Consider the following 22,527-nt stretch of genomic DNA (forward strand, 5'->3'; position numbering starts at 1 on the left):
GAGCTGGGACTAGGAGGCGCCGGTACGCGGCTCAACGGGCTGGGAGGTCTCACTGGGGGAGGTAGCGGCAGCGGCTGTACCCTCTCTCCCCCCCAGGGCTGCGGAGGCGGCGGCGGGGGGATTTCCCTGTCGCCACCTCCGAGCTGCGGAGTGGGGACCCTACTTTCCACCCCGGCTGCCGCCACCTCTTCCTCGCCCTCCTCGTCGTCCGCCGCCTCGTCCTCATCGCCCAGCTCCCGGAAGATGGTGGTGTCAGCGGAGATGTGCTGCTTCTGCTTCGATGTACTCTACTGTCACCTGTACGGATACCAGCAGCCCCGGACTCCCCGGTTCACCAACGAGCCCTAGTGAGTACCTGTCCTCCGCCGCCCTCTCCCTTGCGCCCGGGATGGGGCTCATAGTTGAGGTAAAGTACGAGGCATGAGCCTGCCTCCCAGCCGGCGGCTGATCCTGTCCCCTCTCGCTACCCCGGTCCCCGGATCCACTAGACCTAAGTCAGAGCACCCCGCGCTTTCTGCCCTCCTAAGCAAGCACCCCACACTTGGAGCAGGGTGCTGCTGCAAGAGAGCTCACTGGCTCCCAGAGGTGTTCGATTTCTTTTTGCAATAACTTCGAGGAGTTCTGACCCTTCTCTGTTTCGCCACCCCGCTCCCCATCGCCTGGGATTTGGAGATCTGGATTACTCAAGGTGTTGACCTCTCCTCACTTTGGTTTCCATTACCTCCCCCACCCCCGTGAAAGTCCCGCCAGTATTCCCGCCTCGCACAAGGAGAGTTTCTAGCCCGTTGAAGGATGAAAAAATAGTAACTATCCAACTTCTTTTCTGTTAGTGATGGAACTTAGCACCGGAGCTTATGAGGTTCCCATATTTTCATTTGGGTTTCCTTGTGTCCTGGGGAGGGAGGAGGTTTTTAAAAATCACATTTTCTCTTACTACCTATTTTTATCCGAACAAACCCATTAAAATGTGTTTCGAAGCACACCGCCAGCTCTCTCACATTTGAGGAGTGAGACTTTTTTTTTTCATTCCACCGTCTGAGTAATATAGCTCATTCAAAGAGAGCTGTCCCTATAGAGCTACTGTCAGTTTGTACATTGAGCGTACATTCGCTTTTGTGTCGATTTCACTTTTAAGAAATCTATGTTAGACTTGAGGATTTGAGAAATAGGTAATCCCAACAGTGTGTAGGAATTTTTATGGTTTCCTTTGGTTTTGTACTTTTAGTTATTTTACCGTTTAAGTGTGTGGTTGAAATTGTTTAAAATAGCTCTATTACAGCTAAAAGCCAGGTTGCTTCTGATCCGTGTCCATTTGGATGTGTGGGAGATGGGGCATATGGTTTTTTTTAAAATGTGTAAACTGATTGTAACTTGACTTTTTGAGTTAAATGCTAGACAGAATGTAAAGCCCAAGGAAGGGCAGAACAACAAAGAGGGAGATTGTTTTTATTATGAGTACTTAACATCAACAAGAAAAATAATAGAGAAAATTTTCAGATAAATTTATACTGAAAAGTATCAACCTTTTTGCTAGCTAAGTGCCCCTTGTCCCCATATCATAAATACCTGAATGGATATTTCTTATAACTTCTTTTTTTTCACTTTGTGAGATTAGGGGGATTATACTGCTACTGAATAAGTACAAACACTTATGCCTAGACTACAAATATTAACTTAATATGTAAAGTGGAAATTACAATAAAGTGTCCTGGAAATTGTAATTTTGTATTGTTTGTTTTCTTTGACTTTGATATTTTAAATGTATTTAAGTTTGTATGACTCCTCTGTGGTCTGTGCATTTTCTTTCAGACTTTGTTCATCTTTGGGCATTGGTTCATGAGAAATGCATGAAATGGCATCCAGACTGACACTGTCAAATAAATATCTTTATAAATTTCATAGTTTTTATTCTAGGAACTTAAGTCCTAAAGCCACACCTTTACTTAGCCAATTTGTTTTTTTTGGTTAAGAAGTAAAATTCATTTTGAAAAGACTGCCATGTAAAAACAAAATGATGAAATATTTATTAGCGTGACTCACTTATTTGTGACTCTTCTGCCTTCTCTTGGATGTCTATGATGTATTAGAGCCAGTCCTGGGATGATACATAGGTTGGCTCTGCAAAGTCATGGGACTGCAAAAATTCACTTGTTTAGTTACATGAGTATGGCAAAGGCTGTTTTACTATTCATGCTCCATTGCTCCAAAGCATATGAGAACACACTTTCAGGAGGTGCTATTTTCACACATTTTAAAGTGAGTTTGGGTTAACTGAATGACTGGAACACAAATTTTAAAAGTAAAGAGAGCTTGACCAGTTCATGTGGAAAATGCTTTAGAAAATTTAACAGTGGCCACTTTGAACATGTACTGAGGTGTTATTTCTCTTCTAATACCCCATCCACTGGATTTCTTTTTCATGGAAATAAACATAAAAATATGACACACTTTCAATTTCTGTGGATATGTTGAAATGATAGTGGAAGAATAATAACTATTATCACTTAGCTGTCCTTGAATGTGTCGTGTATTCTACAGAACAACTAATTTAGAAAAGACATTGAGCATGACCAAGGGGAGAATGAAAGTTCACTTAAGTGGAAAGAGGATTGCATCTTCTTTTCATTTATCTTAAAGTCACTTTTTGAAATGTACTGCATAAAATTCAGGAAAATTGCTTAAAAGCAGTGTTTGATTATGGGAGTGAAATAGCTATAATCATTTGACAGTCAGTACCTTAGTAACTACCACACATTTTATTGTTTTACATACAGGGGGGCAAAAGTAGGTTTACAGTTGTTTGTATGGAAAATACTACAATAATTAATAAATAATACAAGAATAAACTCTGTTTTTCGTGTACTCATGACTGTACACCTCCTTTTGTCCCACTCTGTATTTAACAGCGTTGTGTACTTATTAGTATGACTTTGTGCTGTGGGCCATAAGACATAAATGGACATATTGCTTTTTTTCTCCTCAGAATTATTAGTATCATATCATGAGCAGTGGTGTTTCAGATCCTGTCTCTGTCCACCAGAAGACCTGCTTTCAACAGTTTGAGATTCTCATGTGTAAAAGCACACCTTTCCATCCCTTCCCAGGATCTTTCTGTGAGAAATCTGTAACTGGTGAAATCTGCCTTTTATAGGTTTAAAAGTCCTAGATTCATCAGTTATTTGTCCACTCTGAAAAGTTATTAGAAATTTCCAGTGTTTTGGGATTGGGGTGGGGGAATGTCAGTATATGAACAGGCTGTATGGTTACAAATTCCTTACCATGGCTGCTGTTTCTTGGAGCACCTACCTCACTGCAGAGAGCCAACAGTAGTTAGAGCTTGGGAGGACAGTGGAAACTTGTTTAATGGAAGACAGGTAACATTTGTGCATTACTAAATCCTTCATTTCAGTTGTACAGTTGTAACAGGCACATTTTTTTCAAGCCATGATAAAAACATGTCTTAGGTGCATTTAACTATTAAAAGTCAAGCTCTTGGATTTCTATGTGGGAGCCTAGTTAGCCATGTTATAGGAAACCATTTGCTACTATAAAGAGATCCACTGTGCCAGGTGTTGAGCCAGTTAGACTTCAGAGCAGTCGTTCTCAACCTTGGCTGCACTTCGAATCACTGGGGAATTTTGTTTTTTTAAGCTTGATTTTTTAAATATATATTTTATGGTTTTTTTAAATTCATTTCAGAGAGGAGGGGAGATAGAGAGAGAAACATTAATGATGAGAGAATAATTGATCGCCTGCCTCCTGCATGCCCCCTACAGGGGATCAAGCCTGCCACCCAGGCATGTGCCCTTGACCAGAATTGAACCTGAGACCCTTTGGTCCGCAGGCCATCGCTTTATCCACTGAGCCAAACCAGGTAGTGATGGCGAACCTTTTGAGCTCGGCGTGTCAGCATTTTGAAAAACCCTAACTTAACTCTGGTGCCATGTCACATATAGATATTTTTTGATATTTGCAAGCATAGTAAAACAAAGACTTATATTTTTGATATTTATTTTATATATTTAGATGCCATTTGATAAAGAAAAATCAACCAAAAAAATGAGTTAGTGTGTCACCTCTGACACGTGTGTCATAGGTTCGCCATCACTGACTAGGACATCACTGGGTAATTCTTTAAAATGTGGATGCCTGGGTCCCAACCCCAGAGATTCTGGTTTAATTGAACTTAGATGGGGCCTGGGCATTAGGATTATTACTAGTAAAAGCTCCCCAGCTGATTTTAATATGTAGCTGAACTGGAATACTGGTTTTATTCGAATAAGCCTTTCTGCTGAGATTCAGATTAATTTGGTCTGGGGTGGTGCCTGGGGACCCATATTTTATGAGCACGCTGGGTAATTTTGTTAAACAGCCGGTTTGGGAAACACTTGCAGTGTGGTCTGCAGAAGACATCAACTGGGAACTTGTTGGAAATGGAGGCTCTCGGGCCCCACCTCAGACCTGCTGAGTTAGAATCTGCATTTTAACAAGCTCCCCAGGTGATTCTTAGGCACATTAAAGTTTGAGGAGGAGTGGTTCTCTAACATACATCATAATCTCCTTTAGTGCTTGTTAAAACACAAATTGCTGGGCCCCATTCCCAGAGTTTCTGATTCAGTTGGTCTGGGGTGGGGCAGTGAATTTACATTTCTAACAAGTTCCCTGGTGATACTGCTGCTACAGCTCCCAGGACCACGTGTTAAGCCCCTCTGGGTTAGGGAGTAGGGAGGACCTGAATACTACTTGAGCCATGAGAAGGGAATGGTAACCTTCACTGCCATTTTCCAGTATGAAACTTCCTGCTTCCATGCCACTATCCTTTATCATGTTCTTTCTAATTTAGCACCGGTCATATTGAACGCTGCCTTGATCATAACAAGAATCTGGGGTTCTTGGGATGTTTTGCTGAGGGGGAAGACTGACTTGGAAACCTGTAGGTAGTATGATTTTATATTTTTCCAGATATTGTTAAATGTGAGGGGCACATTTTAGGAGTTAAAAACAGCACAAATATGATATCTTACAATGAGTTATATTGATTTTAATAAGTAAAGCCCCCTTCTGTATCCATAAAAATGCTTTGATGATTAGCTTACTAAATAACATGTTTTTTAAGATTTTGAAAGCTTTACTTACACTTATGCATGCTGGATTGTATTTAAAGAATTTACCCTATTGACAAAAAAATATAAAAGGGTCCAGCAAAGGCACTGGGATTGTTCAGTCTTATATCTTTAATGCTGTGTAGCATGTCATGTTCCATGAAATTTTAATCTTCTTACCACCATTGAAGTTAATGAAATACTACATTTTGTATAGACCATAGCACATAAAAGATACTTTACTATTAAACATCAATAAGTGTGGTTTTCCATTAAAATTAATACAATACCTTTATTTTTTTTAAAAAAAATCTCCTGGCCATGCAGATGTTTAGAGACTTTGATCAGGATTTTGGACAGTTAACTCTTTCTTATCTTGGTACAGTAGTCAAATTACTGTTTTTCAGTGTGCTTGGTAGGAATTACATTGTGTTAGGGAGGTGAGGCAGGCACTTCGTTTCACCAAAACAGTAACAATCCTATTGCACATTAGTAAAAAAAGAAAAAAATGATAAGGCAGCTCAGGTCAAAGTGATATTAAATCATCGTTTTAAACAAGCTATTATTTTTCTATGATGTCTTTTTTATGAAACTGATCATAATAGCTGGAAGGTGTATCTGTCTATTGCAGATGATGCTACTAGGCTATACAGATTTCCTTATCCATGCTAGCAAAATGGTCATGTCTACTTTTTCTTTAAAAAAAATACATTTTCCGAAAAATTGAGCATTTTTGAAGGTATGGGTTGTTTTCCAACACTGTTGATTTACATTAGAAGGCAATCTGTTGTCCTATCTTACTGATAAGAAAGCAGGCATGCTCCTTCCCCCTGCCCAGTTGTCATTAGTGCTGTAAAAAGGGTCAGCGACTGGGATGAAAGGATGTAGAAATATAAATTACAAGTTATTTTTATATCCGTGAATAAAGGTATATGTAGGGCCAGGTATATTTAGTTAAACAGAAAAACTTGATGCTTATTTTACCTTCTCTCCCATATGGCCAAAGGGAGTAATAATCTAGCTCATAATTTTCTTGTTTATGAATTGTGTTTTTGCTGTGTTCAAGTCCTAATTAGTGAGTGGCAACTAAGAAAGAATCTCTGCTGGGATCGCTTAAGTCCAATAGAAAGAAAGACGACGACTGAGAAAGTGAAAAATGCCCTGTTAGCCCATGCATGAGTTATCACAAACACATACTAACATTCACATTGTTTTCTTTAAAAACTGTACATTTTTGAAATTGTATTTGTGTAAAACACTATCAGTTATTACTGTAATGGATTATAATTTTGAAGTCAGTTGTGCTTCCCATTTATAGACCATTTTACTTTTTGAGAATGTGTATGTGTGAAACACTAAAACTTGTGCAATGAGATTAGTATGAGTTCCTTATTTCAATGGGCATTATTCTGTTCTCTAGATGTCACACGTGCTTGCCTGTTTTAAAGCAGTACAATCACCAGGGCTTTTACAATTCAAATTTTCTTAAATGGCCTTTTTTCCCCCCGACCTCATGTAATAATGTCTTTTTTTGATACTGTTCTGAATCAATTAAGCTAAATAAGTGAGGACCAACAGTAAAAGCCTGAGGCTGCCAAGAATGGACTTTCAATGTGTAAGCTGTCTTTCCACACAGTAACTGGGCAGTTGCTCACAGGACAGTGGAGACAGTGTGGGAAGCCATTGGTTGTGTAGATGGGAAGAGTAGATTCCCAACAGTAAACTTATTTAGAGTTGAGCTTCTGAAGTTAGTGTTGCTAAGAGCAAAATGGAGCCACAAGCTTATGCAGTAAAAAGAAAAGAGTCCAAAGGAAGAAATATGATGTAATAGTATAGTTGGTTGGGTGGAGCATAATTTATGTTGAGTCCAACTCTTAAGTGGCATCTTTTTTTATCAAGTGTGGGTGTATTTTCTACATCCCTCAATGTACCATACTTTCAAACTTGCTCAACCTTAAAAATGTTAGTGTTGAATAGCTGAGTGGAAATTATATGTCACTGGGAAAAAAGCTATCTTTGTTTTTTTTTGTTCTTAGCATATACATCATGCTGAATTCCATGGTTGGACACCAGAGAAATAGAAAAACTAGTTATACCCTCACAGAGCTGACAGTGTTGCTCAAGATATGATACAAATATCAAAGTCACTTAAAATGCTTACAACACAATATATAATAATTATAGATTAGTTTAATACATGAAAAATATTGTACATAACCATGCTAATGACCTTGAATAAAGGAGTGGTCAGGAAGAAGGCTTTTGAGAGGATAACTTTTGAGCCAAGGTTTTAAATGGCAAAGGTACAAAAATTATTGGTGAAGAGTCTATATACCACTAGATCTTGAAGTCTTACTTGGTTGCTCTCAAACTGGTTGCTGTCACCACCACACCCCTTGCCACAGTAATTGGGGATTCCCAGCAGCTGTCTTTAGTCAGCAACTTGCACTCTCAGCATTCTCCATACCACTCCCCTTGCTAAGCTCATAAAACTTCAAGGAAATTGAAGTAGCCTTTTGTCTTTGGAACATTTTGGAAAAGCTGGATAAGAGCCATTTGATCAGATAATAGGGTTTTTTTGTATTAATAAGAGAACAGCATTTGTAGAAGAGTTTTTTAGAATGTAAGATGAATTGAAAGAAGAGTCTCAAGGTAGAGATTAGCTAGGCTTAAATTTCTGAGGGCAGTAGGAAAACTGTCATTGAAAAAAAATGGGGAAGCCAACCCAGGGGCAGAATTGTGAATATAGGAATGTTATGAAATTAAGAAGTGGAAAAAGTTATCAGCATATGTAGGAACTTGCACTGAAGGGCCAGGTTTTGTGTAGGAATGGAAAGATTGCAGCTCACCTGTTTTTGGCTTCCATCATTACCTTTTCTTTTCTTTTTTTTTTTGGCTCTGTGCCTAGCTATTCTTGTGCTCAGAAAAAGTTTGTTCAACAGCTCTGTTGGAATGGCTATGAAATTTGATCACAAGTGTAAGAACCTCCCCTTTCTCTTCACCTATTCCCAACTGTGTCTAATTTGAAAGGAGAGGAGATATGTTGGATGCAGTATAAAGATAGCTGAGATAGCTTTTGGATGAGGACCTGAAATTAGGTGATTACATATGAGTAAAGAGGCTTTGCAGAAAAAAAAATCTGCCAAATTCCCATTGCTAGGGGAAGCGAAAGGGGGAGAGGCTTTGGGCATAATTCATAGTTTATAAGCCTGAGGAGCCAAGAGGATGATGGTGCCATTAAAAAGGATGGAGGACAGATGGGGAGGAGAAATAGCAAGAAACAAATAGTTGGTCAAGTGAAATCAGATTTCTTAATATGTGTATTTCAAGTGTTGGAAATTATCAATATTACTTCTTTTTTCAATTAGCAGAACCATAGAGCAGTGACAGTGCTATTGTGCTGAGTTAGTGGGTCTCGGGGTAGCTCCATCCTCCTTCCCACCTCCCCAGTTGTGACTTTGAGCCACTCAAATGGGTGGAGATCAATGATACATTTTAGCTTTGTATTGCTAATAAAGACACCTGACAGATTGTTGGCTTTCCCTATTGTAGGTTTATACATCTTCTCAGTCTTCAGGCTTATCAATTTGTAAAGCAGTCAGCATTTCTTATATTTCCTTATGTGTGTATCATAGCACAGCCTTCAGCAAAATAGAGCCTCGCGGAGGACCATCTCAGGAACTTGTAGTTTCAGATCTTGGATTAAAGGATATTTATGAAAGATTGGAAGTACTGTCTGATAGTAGATTCTAGGTCCCATGTCCTCAAGCCTAGAAAGGAAAGAATCAAGCTGGTTCTGTTTTGCAGCTTTGCTCAACAATGAAGGAAGGATGTTATCAATGTAAAGGATCAGCCATATTGCTTTATGATCCTTGCAATCTTCAGTGGATGGGCAAATATGAAAAGTTCTGTTGAGTCCAGGCCTACTAATATTAGCTTTTAAAATAAGGTCTGTGATAGTGTTGATGATTCTCGCCTTTCCCCTATCTCTTTCATTTTACAGATAATCCACACTGTGACCCAAAGCCACATGCAGTGCTGGGAGATTACAGTTGACTGTATTATACAATATCCTGCCAGAAGATGCTGACCAGATTTATAGTAATGGAAAATAATGAGATTGACCTGACAGTCTATATAGCTTGCCTTGCCATCCCATGTACTTTCTGTAAGCATATGGCATGCAATTCTAGTAACAGATCTTATCTTGAGATCTTGGATTGCTGCAAGGTGGTAGTCCCAGATTCTGTGCTTTGCTTCAGGCATTAGTGGACCTTTGAGTCATCCTCATAGAATGGAATCTATGAAAAACTGGTCTTGTTGCTGTCAGCCTAGAGTTCCCATTGTGTCAGCCTCAAAGAAATCCTCCTGTGCTAGTCATATCACTGTGCTTCTTCTCTGTGACTTTAATATTCCTTATGTAGCCTAACAATCACACAGTTGGGTATATGCGGTTTGGGGTGCAAATAGATTATTAGCTGGTGAAACTTGGACCTCAGTATATACATCATTGTAGTAAGACAAATACTCTGTATCCTGATTTTGAACAACGGTGAGGTAAGTGTTTAGAAAGATGGGTGTTTTTTTACATCCTTTTTAAAATATGGTAAGTGGAAGATGGTGTTGGTGATTTATTCACTAGCGAAGAATCTTATGATGGCTTCTGGCCTTTTTTCTCCATGTTGGAGTATTGCTCTTAGTGCATTTCATGAAGTTCCTCATAGTTAAATCAACCAACCAAACAAATAAAAGCTTGTTTTGCTTATTTCCCATTGAAAACAAAAAACTTGTCCCTACATTATCCAGGTACTTGAATTTGTAGAATAGCACTTTGATATTAGTAGATTCCCTGCAGTCATTGGTTAAATTTTTTTTGTTCAGTTCATGGATCTATGTGCCCCACACTCTTGTCAGTTCAAAAAACCCTCACAAGAACAAATGGGAACGATACCACTTCTATTTCTCTGACACTAATAAGGTGATATATGGTTTGTGGTATACTTCACTTTATAAACTCCTCTAACCACTGTCATGTTTGGCAAGTTGTTTTCCAGAAATCTGCTCTTCCACACTGAATGCATTATCTCTGTGGAGAAACAGTCACACAGGGCTGGAGGCAGGAATAGAGGGCATGTGGGAATCAAGGAGGGAGAAAAATGACATTATAGTCCAGTGAGGTGAATCCAGGATTCAGGGCAGAAAAAGGAAACTGAGTGCATGGTCTGGAGTAGGAGTCATATTTTACATTATACAAACCTAGATGTTCCTCCTTTAGAACCAATGGCCATGGCACTCTTGTTAAAAATATATTCCTATCAGAAACAGATGCATAGCATTAAATTGAATAATATAAAAACACTCACATATAGGTCCCTTGAGGACTTCCAAGAGACCACATTGAAAATCATTCCTAGAGTGTTCTCAGAATACCTCTAGGTAAGTTTGGGAGCTGTGGAACAAGTAGCATAAGCATACCCCAAATGGATAAATGTAGCCACACTCTGGTCATTAGCCTTTAATTTTTTTTTCTTGACTTGTCTATGAGCATAGTTATAAATCCTGAGGTAATCAGATGTATCTTATTTTTAGGCCTGCGTATTTAGGTATTCATAACCTCTACTTAGATGTATGAACTTTCTTTTACATAGCTTGTTTACAATTATTCTCCATAACAAAGATTATGGAACAGATAATATTAAATGATAGACCCAACTATAGTTTTTCATTGCAGAATGCAGTCATAAGAATGCATCCGTTGTGCGTATGCATCTTTCTGTACTTTGTCACCAGTGTTAATTAATAAGTCAATCTGATTTGCAAATTACATTGTCACGGATAACTGGAGTATCAGCTATTTTTAATCAGTTTTTCTTAAATCATATAGATCAGCAATTTTCAACCAGTGTGCCACAAGATGCATGTGCTGCAAGAAGTTTTAAAACATGCAATACCACCCAAACTGGTTTGGCTCAGTGGATAGAGCGTCAGCTTGCGGACTGAAGGGTCCCAGGTTTGATTCTGGTCAAGGGCATGTACCTTGGTTGCGGGCACATCCCCAATAGGGAGTGTGCAAGAGGCAGCTGATCGATGTTTCTCTTTCGTCGATGTTTCTAACTCTCTATCCCTCTCCCTTCCTCTCTGTAAAAAATCAATAAAATATATTTAAAAAAAACATGCAATACCTGACTACTTAGTCAGGGGCACTGACCTCTTTTCTCTTAGATTGTCAAATACAAAAATGACAATAGCCAACACAATAGCCGTCTAGTGTGAGTGAATCAAAATACCTATTTTTAGAGACAGACTCATAGATAGAGAACAGGCAGACAGCTCTGGTGGAGGGGTTGAATGAAAAAGAACCAAAAAAAAAAAAAGAGAGAGAGAGAGAGAACTCATGGAAATGGACAACAGTGCTGATTGCAGGGGTGGAGGTAGGAGAAGGCATAGAGGGAAATAAATGATGGTGGGGGAAAAATTATACCTATTTTTTTTTTGTCTGACCAGCAAAAAATATATTTTTTGGTGCGCCACACAATTTTAGTAATTAGCTTATGTGTGCCATGAGATAAAAATAGCTGATATAGATGTATGTTTCTTTTAGCAAGTTTATTTATTTACTTACTGTGGTAAAAAAAATAACATGAGATCTACCTTCTTAACAAATTTTTAAGTGTTTAATACAGTACTGTTAACTGTAAACACCATGTTTAGCTTGTTTTATAAAGGTACATAATAGTGGCACTACCTAAAGCAACTATTTTTTCATAGAAATTTTTAGAATCTTTTAAAATTTATCCTTACAAACATGTATTATTATTATTATTATTATTTGTGTGTGTGCCCACCACCCAAAGTCAAATTGTCTTCTGAAAGATCATTCACAAACATGTATTAGAGATGCACAAAGCCTAATTACAGTAGAACTTTGAGGTTTATTTATTTTTTTAGGCTTTGAATTATTTATTTTCCAAACTTATTGAAAATTATGCATAGACTAGATTAAAAACATAAAGTCAGAAGTATCCATTTTTTAAAAAAATGTTTCAAACTTGTAGCATCTCAATATTTGACCTGGCAGTTATCATTTACTTAATATACCTGTATTTGAAAAGAACTTGATTTTCTAGGTTACCTTTTAGGTTGTCATTCTCATCCTCTGTTCTGTAGAGCTTTCTAATAAATTTTCTAATAATATAAGGAAATGTCTTTGATAGGTAGAAACTTTGCCCTGTTCACCCACTTTTAAAGGGAGAAGGAGAACATTAATTTTGACAGTTAAGCCTGATACCTGATATTTCTGAGGAAATGTGTTTTCTAGAGAGGTGAAAAATTGGAAGACACCTTTCCTAATGGGATATTTTAACTAAAGCCTTTAATTCCATATGTGTATATATAAACCACTTTAGTTAAGTAATTCTCAAAATTGCTTCTTATAGTGTACACACTTCTAATGAAAAGCTCACATCTAAATGTGGTAGTAACATTTGTGAAATGTTAGATATGATCAAGTCATGAGTCTTGAAAGTTATTTGTCCTGTTGTCTGCACAACCACTGTGAGGTTCTTTTTTAAACATATATTTTATTGATTTTTTACAGAGAGGAAGGGAGAGGGATAGAGAGTTAGAAACATCGATGAGAGAGAAACATTGATCAGCTGCCTCTTGCACACCCCCTCCTGGGGATGTGCCCGCAACCAAGGTACATGCCCTTGACCGGAATCGAACCCACGACCCTTCAGTCTGTAGGCCGATGCTCTATCCACTGAGCCAAACTGGTTAGGGCACTGTGAGGTTCTTTATCATTAGCAGAGCTGTAGACATATTATCACTGAATTTTAATGTATTAATTTGGGTTTTGGAGCAGTTTCTAGCTTCCATTTAGAGAGGATGGTTTTGCAATTCTGAAGAGGAAAGTAGAATTTCCACCATGATTATCCCTTTGCTTATTGGCATTTAAAAATGAATATTCGTTCAAGCTTCAAGACTTATTTGCCAGCATTATCCTAAGACGGTGTGTTTTTCATCAAAACCTATCTCTTATTCTAAGCTAGTACTGCTCTTCATAATATGGTCAATTTTAATATTTCAGTTCAACAAGTAATATAGCTGTTGTGGGTGGAACATTGTGCTAGGCTACTTTTTGGGTATGTGTGAAATGTCTACAAACAGGCATAAGCCATGCTGCCTGCCCTTAGAAAGCTTGCACTCATTGAGGACACCAGATTCATGAAACAAATAATGAGATCATACATGATTTAATAGCAAAATGAGTGATGGAGACAATGAGGTCTATAACTGTTTGGACAAAGACTGATGTGGGCTGGAGTTACACATGAGGACTCCATAGACAAAATAGGATTTGGGCTGGGTACACCTTCATAGATGAATAAAGCATTCTAAACAGGAAACAACTGAAAGACACAGAGGTCAAATGGAGCATTATACAGTAGTCAGTGGGTACCAATCAAAGGTAGATTGACTGGGGGTGGGAGGATCATAGCAAGAAAGGGCACCTGTCAGGAGACTGTTGCTAGAATTCAGGCATTGGGAAATGAAGGCCTGCCAGGTGACAATTTTAAACTATTAATGGCCTGTGAATTGCTTCTTTCTTGGTAAAGTTTCTCTTTTATCCTGTTAATTATGCCTCAGCAGCTCCTTTAATGTCATGAATGTCATGAAGCCTGGACAAGAAATAACACAAGCAGGAGTCTGTTGTGTAGACAAAGTGCTTTCATTCATCAATAGATATTCAGCATAAGTCAGTTAGATTAACATTGGTTACATCACCCTTTGCTTGAGTGTCTTCTATAGTCAGTATTCTTTTTTCTTCTTCTAAACTTCAGTGTATATAACATGAATTTTGAAAAGTTGAGTAGAGTAGGTACAAAGATTACGTAATTTAAAAATGAAACTACCCTAATTGCTATAGAATAAATAAATGGCTTCAAACCACTTTTTCTCTCCAAATTAATTAAAAAATTTTACTTCGATGTTGCAAATGTAACCCACATAAGGTGGGCACTGGGAATTACAGTGATTATAGGAGGATTGAGTATTAATTATTGAATAATATCATTTATTAAATTAGCTTATACATAGATTAGTCTAATAAGTATATTCCTTATAGTTCTTAACATTGCTTATTCAATAATGCTACAGCTCTAAGACAGTGGTCGGCAAACTGCGGCTCGTGAGCCACATGCGACTCTTGAGCCACATGCGACTCTTGAGCCACATGCGGCTCTTTGGCCCCTTGAGTGTGGCTCTTCCACAAAATACCATGTGTAGGCGCGCACATACAGCGCATGTACAGCACAATTGAAACTTCGTGGCCCATGCGCAGAAGTCGGTATTTTGTGGAAGAGCCACACTCAAGGGGCCAAAGAGCCGCATGTGGCTAGCGAGCCGCAATTTGCCAACCACTGCTCTACGATACAAACTATAGTAGCAAAATCCTTAAACAAAATTCTAAAAAGTTTCCTGAATTACAATGGAACTGCATATTTTTATGTTGAACAACAATTACCCTTTGAAGAAAAAATTCTCAGCCTTTTGTTGATGCATTGTGTGTTTACCACCCAAAATCAAATCTCCTTCTGTCACCATATATTTGATCCCGTTTACCCTTTACCACCCTCCACTCCCCTTCCCTCTGGTAACCACCATAGTGTTGTCTGTGACTGTGAGTTTTTGTTTGTTTTTCTTGTTTGTTCACTTGTTGCTTTCAGTTTTATATCCCACATATGAGTGAAGTAATATGGTTTTTAATTTTTTCTGGCTTATTTCTCTTAGCATGATATTCACAGGGTCCATCCATGTTGTAAATGGCAGTATTTCATCTTTCCTTATGGCTGAGTAGTATGCCATTGCATATATGTAACAAATCTTCTTTGTCCAATCATCTACTGAAGGGTACTTCAGTTTCCCTGTCTTCCATGAGCAATGCTGCAATGAACATAGGAGTGCATCTGTCTTTGCAGATATATGTTTTCAAATTTGGGGAACTCCCATACTGTTTTCCATAGTGGCTGTACCAGTTTACATTCCCATCAGCAGTGAATGAGAGTTCCTTTGTGATCACTGTAAATTTTATTTTTGTAACTCTTTTTTCACTCTCCAGAATATGTTTTAGAATATGAGGAAATTATTTCCCAATTATGAGACCAATCTCTGACAAGTTCTAGCCACATAATCACGAAAGTTGTGCCAGTATACTCAGGAAGTAAAAAGCAACATTAGCACAATGCTTATTAACATTGTAGTCTGTTTTTGTTTATGAATAAATGAACTCTCCCTCATATCAGAGCCTTGAATTATGAATAATAATGTACTTTGAATTATATATTACAACAGTGATGTGAAGAAATGCCAGATGTTAAAAGACAATGGTAGTAATAAAATATTTTTTAATCAAAGTTTTTGAAGAAGTATAATGTGTTAGTTAAATGTATAATATAGTACAGTTAACTGTAAACACCATGATCGTAGACCAGTACCCCATAATTGGGTAGGAGGCCAAATGGAATCCAGTGGTTCTTAGGACAGGCCACACTAAGGTCCCTGATCACTCTCAATATCCTTAACATTTTTATGAACAAAGGTGAATGCCCTCACTAGAATAAGGAGAGACAATTTTGCTTAAACCTGATTGAACAGTTTAGAGGCCCATTTCATTTTCACAGGCTTCAAACAATAGCCTTGTTAAATAGGCAATGGCCTCTATAGTGTGGAGCACAATCAAGTAAGGAAAAAAAAGTCAGTGGTTTTTCCGGTTTGGCTGTGGCAAGAGAACAAGCAAATCCCATTTTAAAGTGAAAAAATGGGTGTGGGTCCAAAGGGTCCTGGTTTCCTTCTTCATTGGGCTGCTGTTCTTAGAACCTTTGCTGTGTTTATTTCAGTTCAGTCTAGAGAAATTCAGGTCAGTTTTTACAGAAGAGGAGAGGTTTAATCTTGAAGCTTCCTTTCACTTTCATGAAGATTATAATTATTCACCATTCTATAGTAAACATTCATTAACTCTTTACTAACTTAACTAATTTGCACCCTCAGCAGGGCCACCTTCACTTTCCTGTCCTCAAAATTGTTATATTGATTTGAATACTTTTGACTCCCAATCTTTCCCACTCCAAAATTGAAGTATAAATCTAGGAATATGCTTCTCTTACTCTTTCTGAACATAATTTCTCTCTGGAGCTTTGACATTTTTGAGAGCAGCAGTCTTGGATATCCGAAGACTTGGTAACAATTGCATTATAGAATTTTTACCACTTATTTTTTAGCAGTGTTTACCCACTTTGCATTATCTAGAAAGTTATATACTGGTTCTGCTAGTGTTCCAGTTTGGGGAGCGGGTAGAGTGATGGGGGCTGAGAGGTTGTAAATTTATGACTTCCAGATTTTTTTCAAACAATGGGTTTGAATATCTACAGGAATGTACAAACACTGCTTAACTGGCCTGATTTTGAATTCAGGGCAGTGCTAGATCACAAAGGTTTCTAAAAGTTTTTCAAAGGAGGTTTTTAAGCAGAGATTAAGTGAGATATTCCATTGTGCTCCTTCTTGTGCCTTACCTGGAATTGGGTATCTTTTCCTCCATGTGTATAACAGACACCAGGAGTTACTTGGTGGATTTATTTGATCATGTTTGTTATTTGGGGACTGACCTGGCTATATGTAGCTGTATGGAGGAGGGTAAGAACATGTTTTTATGGTACTCAAGGAGGTATGGCATAAGCTTTAATCACCTGCTAGTCTTTTACTCTATGATTCCATTCCTCTAGGGGATTGGAATGTTTGGAAGGCCATTTGGTAATATTTATTTATTCTTTTTCTACTGTTTTGTTTTAAACTATAGGTTCCTATCTGTTTAAATAAATGCTCCTTTCTTTCCTAATATTTCTATAGTCAGAAGTTTTTAATCTGTTGCCCTAGAATCGATTTTAGGGGTTCAGCAAGCACACTGAATATCTATTTGGTGAACAACAGGAATACTTTATTTGTTTTTATGGAAATTCTTGATGTGTATATTTTCACATTAATATAATTTAGATGAAGAAAAACAGATTTAAAGAATCCTGACCCAAGAAATTATAAATTATCCTGAAAGCACAAATAATAATTTAGCATGTAATTTCCATCATAAAATGTTTTATGGCAGACTTGTTTATGTCATAGATCTGAGTCAAAGATGAATTAAACACATTAGTCTTTAACTTATCCAAAATTAATATCATCTGGCTAAGAACCAACACTGCTTTAGGACTCTTATATCATTTCCTTATATTAATCACCAGCAGTAGAAATTTGCTTTATTGGGGGGAGGCATTTTTTAAAACAATTTGTCACTTCCTGAGTGCTTGTTTAGTTTACAATGCAAAGAAAACATCTGAGCATAGTTGATGATAAGGATAGACTTACTAACTTAGTAACCTATTCACATATATTAGCCTTTACACAAGATTCAAATTCTTCACATTAATGTCTCAGCAAAATGAAAAATTATTTAATCCTTAATTTAATGGTTACTCATAAATTCCTAAAATTGCAAATTTTAAGTCCATGAATTCTAAAGATACACAGTAGTGAAAACTTACCATGGTATATACTTTATTGTATGCTCATGCTGGTTTTTTAAAAATATGTATGGAATGTAACAGTGAAACTCTGAGTGAATAATAGTATAAATATCACTGAGACTACTATTGTTATTTTGAGTGATGTCCTCTATACTAAGGATCTGCTTAATTTGGTTTTCTCAGAAAAGATCTTAATGACTTTGTAATCACTTATATAGTGTTTTTACAATTAAGTCAGTGATTCTCAACATTTTTGCAACATAACTCTGAGCCCTACAGTATAACCTCCAAATTCAGGGAATTCTAGGTGCTACTTTAAGAGGGGCAGGGCAGTTATATGGAAAGCATTGTGTGTTCATTCTCCACCCCCCCTCCACTTTTTTCCCTCTCACCTACTCACACAAAGGTATAAGCATGTTTATTTCATATCATGCCTGTGACTTAAACTCATTCGGGACTCCCCAGAGCTCTCCAAATGAATAACCACTTATCATATGTTTGAGATCTCCTAAATTAGTATTAGAATAATGTCAAAATTTTTCATAATTTGTATTTTGGTTTGGCAGCATTATAATGAATGATTAATTGTGTGTGATAAAATAGTAAATGTTCTATTGAAATGTTCTTACTTTGATGTTCATGATTCGTTATTAAAATCAAGACTTAGAGCTTATAATCACCATCTTTCTCATTTCATCTAAGAAATACATTGAAACTTTTCCTTGGTAACCTTTCATCTGTTATTACTCTAGGCATAGAGCAAGATGCTATGCCTTCAGTCTCACCACAACTCAGATAAGTCATATGCTCTCATGTTCTTGTATTTAAAATTAAATTTTCTGAATCTTTTTTAAAGAGGTATATTTTTTAAATACTTGAAATGAAGCCAAATGTTAACAATAAATGCTTTTTTTATTGAATCTGTTATCAGAAAACACATTCATTTCCTTGTAGTTATCATAAGTACAATGGATTGTAAATTTAGGCTTGATCATATTTTCTCTTTTCTAATTTCATGAATACTTCAGCCTACCAATTTATATGTAGATATCACCAGGGATTCCACATATTATTTTTTTTGTATTTTTTCTGAGCAGTTTTAAGAACTGAAGTTTGCATTCCTTTTAGAAGACACCAATTCCAAAATGATTTTCAAACCAAAGTGGGAATTTCCAGAATATTGGAGTAATCACATCAGAAAATCTACTCCTCTGTAAAAGCAACATGAACACTGGCAAACATTTGCAAAACCAACTTTTTTAGAGTTCTGGAAATTAACCAAAGACTTCCAACAACCTGGAGAGCATTTATGTATTAAAAATAGCTAATTTTTGGTAAGAACAGTGAGCTTTGTTGTGTATTAACTTGCCTCAGTCCTATCTCCTGTTCCACAAGGAAACCAGCAACCTTGCTCCCACAGTAGTTATGGGAAGCAGCAGCCACTGGAGGGGTCAAGCTTCCCAAATATCCCTATCCCCGGAGAATTCTCACTATTGGACCTACCTGGCAGCTCCATCCCATTCACAAGGCTTGTATCCTCAGGGCATTTGTTCAAAACAACCAGGGGCAATTGTTTGACATTGTACCTGCCTGAGGTAGTGATATAGATACCAGGAGAGTCAAAGAAGAGACTGACCAAAAAACTTAAAATGAGGACATGGGGATGAGATAAGGGGTTTTAAAAAGCTCCAAGATATTCTTGGATATCTAGAAGACCCCAGACAGATGCAGTTGTGTGCATGACCAGGAAAGACCTAAGGCCCTACTCGCTCACCTCTGGCTGACCTTGAGACCTATGGAAGCAGGAAATGAAGACTAAAGCAGTATTATAAACTGCTGGAGAATATAAGGCATGCCCTAGCATACCTAGGTTACCTCGGCAAAGGGTGAAAGATCTGTTGGTTAAAGACTTTTTCCAAAATTTCTATCCAATCATTAGCTGACCCCTAAGCTAACAGCAGAGACTTCAAGTGGCCACACATGACGGAATAGTCCAGGGCAGTCACTAAACAAACAGCAACAGCTACAACAAACCGAGAGGAGGGATCTGATTTCCAAACTTGTTATATAATACTATTTAAAATGTCTATTTTCAGCAGAAAAATACAATCAAAGAAATATCTAAGTATGACACGTATACAAGTAAATACGCAGTCAATAGAAACTGTCCCTGAGGAAGCCCATATATTGTGCTTACCAGATAAAACTTTAAATAAGCTATTATAAATAAATAAAAGGCAATTCTGCTTAAAGAATTAAAGAAAAGCATGTGAAGGAAAGTATGTGAATGGCTCACCAAATAAAGAATATCAATAAAGAGATAGAATTTATTTTTTAAAACAAATTGAAAATCTGGCGTTTAAAACTTAGCTGAAATTGGTATTACTTTGAACTAATTTTTTGAAGGTCAATATGCTAATTATTTCCAGGGCAATCATTAAGAAAATGACTCAAACTAGAATAAAGAATTGGTAGTTAGCTTTAGAAATCTCAGTGCTTTGACATGCAGGTTAGATTCTGGGAGTGAGATTATAGATTATTTTCAGAGTTAAGTTTTATTTGACAGTTTCTGTCATATACTGTAAACAGGTACAAGTATATTGTCTACATAAAATATTTTGTGCTCTTTCTAGATCAACCTTAATAAAATGCTACAAAACCATCATAATCATCATAATCATCAATTCTCAGAACATTCTTATGTATTAAGAATTTGTTCTTTTCCAGTTTTTAACATGATAAAATTATACCAAAGATAATTTAAGTCTTGCCTGTTTCTTCTTAGTATGATTTCTAACACTATGATAATTTCAATTTTCAAGCTGTTTATAACACATATCTCCTCATTTCTAAAAGAGCTTAATGGCACATATTTATTTTTTATATTAAAATTAATACATTTAATAATTTTATGACATACCTCAAGGAACTGAAGACAGTTAAAAATCTCTCTCTGAGCTTGTTTTCTTCTCTTCCAGAACTAATTTCAAGAGACCAAAGTCTGATATACAGTGTCTGTCACAAAATGTGTATATCTATTACGCAGAAAGTTGTTTTTAGCTCAGGTGGAGTCCCTCAAGAGACTGGAAAAATATTTGTTTCTGAAATAAGTGTGACACATCAATAAAAGATGAATCATTTTTATAGAAATTTCTGAATTTTAGAAGTGAGTTATCTGTCACCATGCAGATTAAATGCATCCTTGAGAGAGTTAACTTAAAGAAATATTTCTTAAGAATTTACTATGTCCAAGGCACTGTGGGAGATTCAAAGATAGGTAGTATATGGTTCCTGCCATTGTCATGGCTTACTGTTAAGCACAAGTGTGAAGTGTTGTTGTAATATGATGAACAAAGATTGCCTTTTATATGAATACTTACTTTAAAATAAGAAGAGGGATTATAATGGAGGTTTAATATGACCTAACTCTTTGGAACTTACATAACTTTACCAAATTAAGTACAGAATAGATTAACAAAGTTCTAGATAATGAATTCCATTATAACTTGTATTATAATGTTGGTGATTTGAGTTGCTTTCAGTTGTGTTTATTTGAGGAAGAAGTAATATGGCAAACAAAATGATTAAAAGCTCTGAACAGTTTTGAATGGATCTTGAACTGGCTGCAAGTAGCATGAAACAAGGAGTGCACTGCTTTTGGGGGATGGCTCTCAGGATCAGGGATGTCCAGCAGGCAAAGCAGGATTCCTTATAAGTAGGAAACTATTGAACTGGTACTCTCAGAAGGGACTGCTATCTTTCTCTCTCTCTAGGGATCTTGGTCTCCCTATTTAACATTTGTTCAGCAATTTTGTAGTACCAGTTCAACTTAGAAACAAACTGTACATGGTTGAGGAAGGATGCACTTCTAATCCTATATAATAAAAGCCTAATATGCTGTGTCCGGTCGACTGGTTGGCCATTCAACCAACCAAAGTGTAATATGCTAATGATATGCTAAGGCCGCTCAACCACTCGCTATAACATGCACTGACCACCAGCGGGCAGATGCTCTGACTGGTAGGTTAGCTTGCTTCTGGGGTCAGACTTATCCGGACTGAACACAGTAGGCCGGACATGCCCTGGAGCCCTCTTGGAGTCCCTCCCCTGCCGGCCAACCTCCCACGTCCCTCCTCGGCCCTGATCATGCACTGGTGGGGTCCCTTGGCCTGGCCTGCACCCTCTCGCAATCTGGGACCCCTCAGGGGATGTCGGAGAGCTGGTTTCGACCAGGTCCTGCAGGCCAGGCCCCTGGGAATTCATGCATCAGATCTCTAGTCTTATCTAATAAAGAGGGAATATGCAAATTGACCATCACACCGTAATGGTCAAGATGGATACGCCCACAGTAGAGGCAGGGATTCCATAACACAAGATGGCTGTGCCCACAGCGGAGGTAGGGATACTGTAACACAAGATGGCTGTGTCCACCGCAAAGGCCGGGGCTCTGTAACACAAGATGGCTGCGCCCACAGAGGAGGCAGGGATTCCGTAATGAACCTTAACGAGCAATCAGCAGAGACCTGAGGCTGCGTAGCGCTGGGCCAGGGTAGGGGACCTGAGGCTGTGCCTCCTGCCTGGTGGGGCTTGACAGGGGACCTCAGGCCGTGCTCCCCACCCCATAGCCAGGTTGGGGGACCTCAGGCTGCACCCTCTGCCTGGCAGAGCTTGACAGGACCTCAGGCTGCACCCCCACTTGCAGGGCTTGACGGAGAACCTCAAGGTGCACCCCTTGCCCCAGCCCAGGCCGGTGGATCTCAGGCCGCGCACCCCGCCCCGGGCCAGGGGACCTGAGGCTGTGCCCCCCGCCTGGCCGCAATTTCAAGGCACACGTGGGTGGGCAGTGACTT

At 38.0% G+C, this 22,527-nt stretch overlaps 1 protein-coding gene across 1 annotated transcript in view; it reads left to right on the forward strand.

Moving 5' to 3' along the window:
• The window catches only part of AMMECR1 (Alport syndrome, mental retardation, midface hypoplasia and elliptocytosis chromosomal region gene 1), a 122,056-nt gene that overhangs the window by 438 nt on the left and 99,091 nt on the right, over positions 1 to 22,527 (forward strand). The window contains exon 2 of the mRNA XM_015567786.1: positions 4 to 347. Within this exon, the coding sequence (XP_015423272.1) occupies positions 4 to 347 (344 nt within the window). The remainder of the gene's footprint in view (positions 1 to 3; positions 348 to 22,527) is intronic.

The sequence above is a fragment of the Myotis davidii genome, unplaced genomic scaffold, assembly GCF_000327345.1.
Source record: "Myotis davidii unplaced genomic scaffold, ASM32734v1 scaffold1383, whole genome shotgun sequence".
Lineage (NCBI taxonomy): Eukaryota > Metazoa > Chordata > Mammalia > Chiroptera > Vespertilionidae > Myotis > Myotis davidii.